The sequence below is a fragment of the Alexandromys fortis genome, unplaced genomic scaffold (assembly GCF_014885135.2).
Source record: "Alexandromys fortis isolate MF-2015 unplaced genomic scaffold, M_Fortis_MF-2015_v1.1 scaffold_115, whole genome shotgun sequence".
In the NCBI taxonomy this organism is placed as follows: domain Eukaryota; kingdom Metazoa; phylum Chordata; class Mammalia; order Rodentia; family Cricetidae; genus Alexandromys; species Alexandromys fortis.
In genome coordinates, this window is record NW_026067989.1 from 1,883,342 (window position 1) to 1,893,880 (window position 10,539).

At 40.5% G+C, this 10,539-nt stretch overlaps 1 protein-coding gene across 2 annotated transcripts in view; it reads left to right on the forward strand.

Annotated features, from left to right (window-relative positions):
• The window catches only part of Sec23b (SEC23 homolog B, COPII coat complex component), a 32,110-nt gene extending 21,704 nt beyond the window's left edge, over positions 1–10,406 (forward strand). For both annotated transcript variants that reach the window (XM_050159562.1, XM_050159563.1), the window contains exons 16-20: positions 794–955; positions 2,375–2,461; positions 2,730–2,885; positions 3,749–3,814; positions 9,936–10,406. In XM_050159562.1, coding sequence (XP_050015519.1) covers positions 794–955; positions 2,375–2,461; positions 2,730–2,885; positions 3,749–3,814; positions 9,936–10,025 — 561 coding nt within the window. In that variant the 3' untranslated portion in view covers positions 10,026–10,406. The remainder of the gene's footprint in view (positions 1–793; positions 956–2,374; positions 2,462–2,729; positions 2,886–3,748; positions 3,815–9,935) is intronic.
• Positions 10,407–10,539: the final 133 nt, after the last annotated feature.

The window sequence follows — 10,539 nt, forward strand, 5'->3', positions numbered from 1 at the left end:
CTATGGTTTTAAAGATAACTATAGAAGAATGCATTGTCAGAACTTTTCTATAATAACAGGCTATCCCACCTCTTTGGACCTCTGTTGAAGCCAGCAAGTGTACAGCGCTTGGATAGTGCTTTGTACATGTAAGCGTCCAGTAGCTGGGTCCTAGGGCTTTCAGGTGCTGTGTCTGAGCAGGATATGGTGGGTAATGGTGTGAAAGAGTTTATCATCTTAACCTCTTTGAAATGTATAATTGTGTGGTATTAAATATATTCACTTTCTTTTTTAAATGATTTATTTATTTTATTTTGTGTGCATTGGTCTTTTGCCTGCATGTATATCTGTGTGATGGTGTCTGATCCCCTGCAACTGGAGTTACAGACAGTTGTGAGCTGCCTTATGGATGCTGAGAATTGAACCCTGGTCCTTTGGAAGAGCAGCCAGTGCTCTTAACTGCTGAGCCATCAGCCCCTACATTCATATTCTTGTGTACCAGAGCTCTATAATTTTTTTTTTATTGTCTTGCTGAGCCAAATGTGGTGACACATGCTTGTAATTTCAGCACTTGGAGGACTGAGGCAGGAGAAAGCCAGGCCAGACACAAAAGATCATCATGTCATAAAACAAGCAAAGCCCACCTGGAATGTAATACCTGTAAAACTGTGTACCCCTTTCCTTGTCCCCAGCTCTGCTGCTGCCCCTCTTGTGTCTCTGAGTCTAGGTTTCGTGTTTTAGAATCCAGAGTAGATGGCTCTGCGTGTCCAGCATCGCAGATGTATCCTTTTGTCTTTTTCTTGTGTGCATGCAGTTCATGTTCCACCTGAGAAGATCTCCATTTCTTCAAGTGTTCAACAACAGTCCCGACGAGTCGTCTTATTACAGACACCACTTTGCCAGGCAGGATCTGACCCAGTCCCTCATCATGATCCAGCCCATTCTCTATTCCTACTCCTTCCATGGACCCCCAGAGGTGAGGCTGGGCATCCGTGCGTGTCTAAGAGTGGCGTGACTTCATCATGAGTGATTTTGGTTGTTTTTCTTTACCAAATAGAGTCTTAGAGCAGAACTGTAAACAAAACCTTGAGTTTATAATGCTTTATATTGTTTCTGAGTATTAAAAAACAGGAAAAGTCAGACGACATCCTAAAGCTGTTTTTGGTGTGTGGAAAGCAGGCACATGTAAGTTGAGGAAACTCACAGTGTTCACATACTTTGTCCTGTACATCCATGCCTTGTGAAGTATCTAAAAGAAATATGAGTATGAATGCAGAGAAGGTTTTATGCAAAGAAACAAGAAAACGAACTACTACAGAGAATTTGGGCTGGTGGAGAGCTTGCCCTGAATACATGAGGACCTGGTTCTGGCACTGAAGAAAAAGGAATCAGATGGCAATCTTCTCAGTAGAAGGAAAACAGTTAAATATTCTAAGAACTAGTCACATAATTTATATAACATAGTAAAACATAAAAATGTAAAAATCAAAGTAGAAACTTTTTTACTTTAGTAAAGAATGTCCTGTGGAAAAGAGGCTGGAGAAATGCAATAGCCTTAAAACCTAACTGAGCAATATATGAGCAAAATTAAAACTGTCCTGAGATGCGTGCAAGAGTGAAGAGAAACAATAAAAAGGAAGAAGTGAAAGATGATTGCGGAGCAAATCGCTGACACACAGTGACAGATGCTCTGGTTCTAGCAGGCCCCACTCGTTGTTGGTGAGGTGAGTGGGACCAAAGCAGAGACACCTTAAAAAATTTATGGAATGGAATGTTGCCCAACTTGCAAATAAAACCAATAACGATTTTTAAAGTAAAAAGGGCTAACAACGAAATAAATTCTTAGTTACTCATACTAAACTAAAAGCCTATAAAAATAAAGAACAATATGGGAAGTAAACCAAAATCTCAGTATTTCTTGTTTTCAACTACAGGTTTTCTGAAATGAGTACAAGTTACTTTTATTATTGAAATAAAATCATAATGAAACCTATTTTGTGGTAAACTTTGAAAGCTTGCATTAAATTCTCTTTTATATAGGCAATCTTGTTCAGTCTAGCTCTAGCTACGGTAGTTGAGAAAAGATGAGCTGATTAAGAGTAGTTCTGGAGCAGCACAGAGAGAGGTCAGATCATGCTCTGGCTTCTAGACCACAAACTAGCATCAGTTTCTTTCCCCGACTGATGGAAGAGTGTCAACAGCCTGTGTCTTCTACAAAGCTGAGATTTAGAGTTATCAGTTTGGGGAGTGGAATGCAGTAGTGTGTGAAGAGGGGCAGCCCTGTGCCAGAACCGTTTGTGAAGAGCTTCCTTGCTTTTTGTGGACTTGTGCATGGGGGGCTGGAGTGGCTGTTGTGTAGAGAGGGAGGACCAATGTCACCTGTCCTCTTCCATAGCCTGTGCTCCTGGACAGCAGCAGCATTCTCGCTGACCGAATTCTGCTGATGGATACTTTCTTCCAAATTGTCATTTATCTTGGTGAGGTAAGATGATATCATCAGTTTCTTTCTTGACTCCTGTTTTGTTTTGTTTTCCTGTTATTTACTTTGATTTATTGTGTGTGTGTGTGTGTGTGTGTGTGTGTGTGTGCATGGCCGGAGAATGGCTTGGGGGAGTCATTCTCTCTTTGCACCCTCACAGACTTCTTCACTGGCAGCCTGATTTGGATGGTGCTAGTGGAAGAATGTCCTAAGTGTTGAAGGCTGCTATCAGTACTTCAACAGCAGTTTTGGTTGCTTTGTTTCGGTGTAGACCATAGCCCAGTGGCGAAAAGCTGGATACCAGGACATGCCTGAGTATGAAAACTTCAAGCACCTTCTGCAGGCACCACTGGATGATGCACAAGAAATTCTGCAAGCACGCTTCCCAATGCCACGTTATATCAACACAGAACATGGTGGCAGTCAGGTGGGTGAGCCCCATTCTAGCTCTAAGGGATTTTTTTTGCTGTTTGATGATCTGTTTTATGGATATTAATATCAATAGACTGGTTACAGTTTTATGTGGTAGCATAAATTTACCTACAGGTATTTTTTTTGGCTATGATTTTTGTTTAGTTTTAGTTGTTTATATTACTTCCAGGCTGACCTGAGGCTCACTGTGTAGTGCAGGTTGGCCCCAAACTCATGATCCTCATACATTTGCTTCCTACATGTCCTGGTCAGTGCCCTATGGCTGTGAAGACACACCATGACCATGGCAACTCTTATTTAATGGGGTGGCTTACAGTTCCAAGGTTTAGTCCATTATCATCATGGTGGGACATGGCGGCATGCAGGCAGATGTGGTGCTGGAGAAGGAGCTGAGAGTGGACATAGAGCTATGTCTCGATCTGCAGGCAATAGGAAGTGAATTGAACTAGTGATAGCTTGAGCATGAGAGACCTAAAAGCCCGCCCCCACAGTGACACACTTCCTCTAACAAGGTCACACCTACTTCAACACAGCTGTACCTCCTAATTAGTGCCACTCCTTGTGAGCTTGTGGGGGCCAATTACATTCAAACTACCACATGTGTGCCTTGCTATGCCTAGTGGTGACTTCTTGTTAAATGGATGTACTAATATGAAAATATAAGATTATCAGTATGTCTGAATCATTTGTAACTGGGGAGCCAATGGGCTTAAGATAAAAGTAATAGATTTCTAAACAGGAAAAAAAAGGGAGAGAGAAAAAAGAGAAAGAAAAAAATCTATTTTAAGCAAATGCAAAAACTTTACTTTTTGTACATTAATATTACTTTTAATCTTTAAAATATTTTTATTTTTAAAGGCACGATTCCTGTTGTCTAAAGTTAATCCATCTCAGACACACAATAACTTGTATGCTTGGGGACAGGTAAGAATTGCTGGGTGTCTGGGGAGAAGGTTAAGCTACTTTTACTTAAAGCTTGTTTGAGCCTGTAAGTTGAGCCTGTTTTGGATCAGACAGAATGACACTGTTATGGTGTGGACTCCAAGTACCATAGTTGCACGGGGAGTAGGGTAAGAGACCTGTGTGGGTCTGGGGGCGGGGCACTGTGCACTGCTGCCTTTGTGCATCTCTCCTCATGCGCATGCCTACAGGACATCTGTTTCCTATTGATCTATCCACGCTTCACTTCCAGCCTTACTCCTTTGCCTAGTTATTCTCTAAATTTGTTTCTCTTTCAAGATCCTAAGGATCTTGAAATGTTTTAATTTAAACTTTGTTTATATTTAAAATTTGTTAAATTTAATGTTTTAAATTAAACTTTGTTCTTGAGATAGCTGTAAGTTTATCTGTAGTTATAAGAAATAATACAAAAAGTTGGGCATGGCTGGGCGGTGGTGGCACACGCCTTTAATCCCAGCACTTGGGAGGCAGAGGCAGGATCTCTGTGAGTTCGAGACCAGCCTGGTCTACAAGAGCTAGTTCCAGGACAAGCTCCAAAACCACAGAAAAACTCTGTCTCGAAAAACCAAAAAAAAAAAAAAGTTGGGCATGGTGGCACGTGTCTTTAATTCCGTTGACCAGCTTGTAGAGGCAGGTGGATCTCTGAGTTCCAGGCTAGCCAGGGCTAGTGAGGCCCTGTCTCAAGAAAATCGAATTATAATAATACCAAGAGATACCCTATAACCAATTTTTAAACTAATAATAGTAACATTCTGAAAAATAATAATTCAATATCATCAATGATATGATGATCTCTCATGGTGTCTTTCATAACCATTACCACCCTCCCCATCCTTAACATTTGGCACTTACTAATCCTTAGCTCAGTATTTCTGTATTCATTATTCAAATTGTTAGGTAGGGCTAGGAATATAGGCCAGTGGGTCAGTGGGAGAGCACTTGCTTAGCATGCACAAGTTTCTGCATTCCATCTTAGCAATGCACACACACACACACACTAAAAAACCATAAACATAAGGTTCATACAGTAGATTACCTGTTATGGTTGTCTTGTTTTGTTTCACTCAAGTGTAATTATCTATAGATTGCTTTATGTTGTTATGTGCATTAATAGTCCATTCCTTTTTATTTGCAGAGAAGTAATCCACAGTATACGTATTACATTTGATTGGGTCATGCATCTATTTAAGGGCATCTAGGATGTTCGCAGTTTTGAGCTCTTAGGAATACAATTGTTATAAACAGTTAAGTACAGGTTTTATTTGAACATGACTTCATTTCTTTGAGATAAAGGCACAAAAGTATATTTGATAGGTTCTATGATAGTTGTGTGTTTAGGATTTTAAAGAAACTGCCACACTTTCTGAGAGCAGCTGTACCTAGCATTGGCTGAGTGATGTAGTTTTGCCAGCATTTGATGTTGTCATTCCTTGTATTTTGGGTATTCTTGTAGCTGTCTAGTGCTCCATCTACCAGGGCCTGTGTAATAGGTCAACGCTGTACTACTGAGCTGCATCTCCAGCCTTTGGTTATTTGAGACAAAGACCTCACAGTGGGATTTTCCTACTTCAGCCTTTACTGTGCTGGCAGTATAGGTGTGCCCCCTAACTCGGCTGTCACTGGCTTTAATTCATATTTTCCTAATGACTGATGATGTTGAACATGTTCATCACAGGTGGCTTGTGTGCTATCTTTTTATCTTCTGTGAAATGTCTCTCCCATTTGTCTATGGTCTAATCAGATCATTTGCTTTCCTATGTTGCTAAGAGTAAGGGTTCCTCCCCCCGGCCCCTCACCAGACATTTCTCTGCATAGCTCTGGCTGTCTTGGAACTCAGTCTGAAGACCAGGCTGGCTTCAAATTTACAGAGATCCACATGCCTTTGCTTCCCGAGTGCTGGCATTAAAAGTGTGCACTGTCACCTCCTGGCTGAGACTCCTCAGTCTCATGTGAGGTCTTTATGCGACTCCTTTTTAGGTGTGTCACTTGTACTTTTATTTGTAACTTAGCTGTTCTCTTTACAAGGCAGAAGTTTTAAATGTTTACATAGCTTTACCTTATTATCAGTTTTTCCTGCTGTGAACTGTGCTTTTGGAGTAAGGTTCAAGAGCCCTTTTTCTAGTCTTAGATCCTGTCTAGTTACTTTTGTATTTCTGTCACAAAGCAACTTATTAAAGAAAATGTTTGCCTGCTGTAGTGGTGCACACCTTTAATCCTAGCACTTGAGAGACAAAGGCAGGAGGATCTCTGTGAGTTCGAGGCCAGCCTGGATGGTGGAACAAAGGCTTGGTGGCAGCAATAGGTGAGAGCTCACATCTTGTTCTACAAATAGGAAGCAGAGAGATAACTCAAAGGGGGGAGGGGAGATGGTCCTTTGAAAACTCAAACCCACTTATACCTTTTCCAACAAGACCACACTTCCTGATCCTCCCCAAACAGCAACTGGAGACTAAGAATTCAGTATGAGTCTATGAGAGCCATTCTTATTCAAATGACCACAGATCCCAAAGATTTTTTGTTTTGTTTTGTTTTCCTCCTGTAATCTTTAAAAAATAGTTTTATGTTGCATTTTAGGCAATAATTCATCTTGATATTTTTATTGTCATTATTCTGAGACGGAGGTCTCTTTGCATAGCCCTGGCTGTCCTGGAACTCACTATATAGACCAGGCTGATCTTGAGCTAACAAAATCCACCTATCTCTGTCTTCCAAGTGCTGGAAGTAAAGGTGTGCGTCACCATGGCCAGCTCTGATTAATTTTTTTTTTTTACGGAAGGTAACTGGGGATTTCTTCTACACATGGATATCTAATCGCTTTGGTATCATTTATAGAAAAAGGCTATTTCTTGGATTGCTTTTTTGTATCTTTGTCAAAGATCATAGTAGGATATACATTGTGAATCTATTTCCTGGTTTTCTATTGTTTTACTGATCTGTGCTTATACCAATACCAGAGCTTTAAAACCACAGACTAGATTCTCTGCACTTTATTCTTTTGAGAAAAACTCTTATTCTAGTTCTTTTGCTTTTCTTTATGAATTTTAGACTAATCCTTTTTTGTCTTTAAAAATGCTTGTAGAGGTTTCATAAGACTTTCAAGCCTATTTGAAGATAATTTGACTGTGAACTTGGTATGACTCTCCTTGTATTAAACCTCTTGATTCATATATTCAAACATGTATTTCCGTCTTAAAAAGTGGTTTTGACTGATGTCTCACTTTATTTTACTTTCTTTGTTTTGAAGCAGGACCCTAGTACAGGCTGACCTGGACTTGATCTTCCTGCCTTAGCCTCCTAGGTGCTGAGATCACTGGTGTTCTCTATTCCTTGCAGTATTTTATTTTATTTTGATAATCTGATTTTCATTGCTAATACATAGAAAAAATATTGTGTATGCTCATCTTGTGTTCTGTGTATTAGTTCTAGGAACTTTTATAGTAATTTTTTGGGATTATCTTCTGAGATAGGCATGCCATCTGCAAGTAGAGCCAGTTTGATTGCTTTTTTCAGTAGGAATGACTTCTCTTTCAGTGAGAACCCCTAGTATCAGGAAATGTATCCCTAGTATCCAGAGACCTTAGGCTTATGGGACAAGCATTCTGCCTTTTACCACTGAGTACAGTGGTAGCTGTAAGCTTTTCCTAGATCTCTTTATTAAATTCTGGAAGGCCTTTCTGTTGGTATTTTTTCTGAGATTCTTGTTATCAGTGAGTGTGAAATATTGAGGTATTTTTTGTATAATCATGATTTTTCCTTTTTAAGCCTTTTACTAAGGCGGATTATATTGATATTTTTGAATATTAAGCCAACCTTATCTTCCTCCCTCCCTCCCTCCCTCTCCTCCCTCCCTCCCTCCCTCCCTCCCTCCCTCCTTCCTTCCTTCCTTCCTTCCTTCCTTCCTTCCTTCCTTTCTTCCTTCTTTCCTTCCTCCTCCTCCTCTGCCTTCTCCTCTGCCCTGGCTGTCCTGAAACCTGCCCTGTAGGCTAGGCCAGCCTCAAACTTACAGATCTGCCTGCCTCTGCCTCCCCAGTGCTGGAATTATAGTTGTGTGCCATCATGCCTGTCTTGGAGTTCATTCTGAGAAATTTGCTGGAATTTTCCAGTGAAACCATCACAGCATAGAGATTTCTTTACATTGCTAATTTACTGTCTATAATTGTTAAAGGTATTCAAATTATCTTTTCCATGTTGAATAATTTGGCAGTTGTGTGCTTTGAGGAATTATTTTTGTTAAGCTTTCAAACACACACATTCTTTATAGTCCAGCTTCATTCTTTATATTAGTATGTTTCATTTTCTTCCCTGTCTTGCTAGAACTTTGGAAGTTTATTTAACTTCAAAACTAGTCAAGGATAAGACCACTACCACAACTGAAAGCCAAATTTGAAGCAAGTTTTAATTTAATACTGACTAGGTGGATGGGCTCTGGCCATGTCCATCTCTGGGTTTCCAGGAAATGGCCCAGAATCAAGAATGGCAAGGGCTTGAAGAAGGAAAACCCATAATTCATTTCATTTTCCATCAGGTCCAATTAGGGGCAAACACATATCCTGACATACTTCCAGCCTACAACCAGTCAGGGGCAAGCGTACTTTCTGCCTGTGAACCTCTCACCCATGTGTGAGCAAGAACGTTGGTGCGGATAGCTCAAACAAACTTGTTAGGGGAATGAAAACACGTGGCTTGTTATCGCCCATAAACCACAACCTCCAGCATTTCAGGAACTGTCTGTATCTGTCCTTGGGCAAGGGGCTTGCAGATCAGGGCATTTTTGTTTCATGGATCTCTAAGGTGTAGTCATTAAAACTTGAATGTAACTTTGCTTTATTTCACTGACTTTTCTCAGCTATCTCTTTGTTTTCAGCCTAACTGACTTCTGTTGTGTTTGCTGTTACTTCCTTCTGTTTGCTTTAGATTTCTTTTACTCTGCTGATAGAGTTTAAATTGTTGGCATGTGGGCCAGGAGAGATGGCTCAGTGCGGTGAGGAGCACTGACTGCTCTTCAGGAGAACCCACTTTGGTTCCCAGCACCCATACGGTGGGTCACAACCATCCTTAACTCCAGTCTTGTGGGATCCAGTGTCCTCTTCTGGCCACCAAGGGCACTGCATGCACATGGCGCACAGACATGCATGCAGGTAAAACACCTCTACATGTACAATAAATAATAAATGAAAATAAATGAATAAAAATTGTCATTATAAATAAAATAAAAAATAAAAAAGCTGTACCCTCTTCTCATTAGTGTTCCCTGTCCACACTGCCGTGGCTGTGTCTCCCAGGTTTCAGTGTTGCTTGTTTCCAACTATGCTGAGTTTTCCTCGCTTCTTGTTACTGATTTCTCTGTAGATTCCATTTGGTTAGGAACATACTTGGTATGATTTCAGTTCTTATATTTGTTGAAGTCTGTTTTATGATCTGGGACATAATCTGTCTTGGTTTCCATAATGTACTTGGAATTGTCCTACCTCTATCATCATAGATTTTTGCTCAGGATTACTGAATTTTAGGAAAGAAAGAAATTATCCAAAACCACTATTCCTAGGTAATAGAAACTAAATATTTCATGATGTACATATGTTATTTCTTTACAAATTTGAGATCTTGGTGCAAACTGCCATTTCTACCCAGTCTTTTCCTCTAGAGAATTAATTAAATCACAAGTACCATCTCTTGGTAGTGTCATTCATTCTCGTGCCTGTGACACCTTTCTGTTATAGCAGAGCACTTTAGAGATAGTGTGGTGCTGGCAGTGGTGTGCTCCATGATGGGATGCTGTACAGACTGGAGGGCTCACAACTGGTGGGAGCCCTGGATGATCTGAGAGAATCTGTAGGACTCTGGGAAGAGATGAAGCAGACCGGCATATACTCGTACACTGTTGGCAGCGGGCAGGAATGACCAGATCTCGGGAAAGGATTTAGAGAAAAGCATGCTTCTGGTGAATGGCATTAGCTAGGCAGAGGATGGGGTAGTGAGGAACAAAGGTGACACCTGTGAATATTCTCAGGCAGAAGGCACCAAGCTGGGAATCCCAAGTGGCTGTTGAGGTCTTTGTCAATAAGCCTTTGTGGTTGCGTTGCAGGAGACTGGAGCGCCCATCCTGACGGACGATGTTAGCCTGCAGGTGTTCATGGATCACTTGAAGAAGCTGGCTGTGTCCAGTGCCTCTTAAACTAACAGCGCAGCCCAGAAGTGGAAGACAGGACTGTCAGACCATCTTCACACTGTTGATATCACCTTAGCAACATTCCTTTCTCCTTTCTGGAAGATTCTAATAAATAACCCAAAGAATTTTTATATGTATATCTTCAGGTTATAATACATCTTCAGGTTATAATTTATTTGTATTCCTTCTCTGCCTGTTTTCCTACATGTGAGATTATATAAGGTCATAAATGTTCTGCTAATTGTAGATGTTTACTCACTTTTTGTACTTTAATGTTTTAGAGTCTTTGTAAAATCAGAGTTTATGTATTGTTGGCTGCTTGTTTAAGTGAACCTTGATGATCATAAAGGAAATAAATCTGGATGAGAAGAGCATTGGCCAAAATAATACTGACACAGATTTTATCTCTGCATGTGTGTGTGTGTGTGTGTATGTGTGTGTGTGTGTGTGTGTGAGAGAGAGAGAGAGAGAGAGAGAGAGAGAGAGAGAGAGAGAGAGAGAGGGTGTGTGTGTGAGAGAG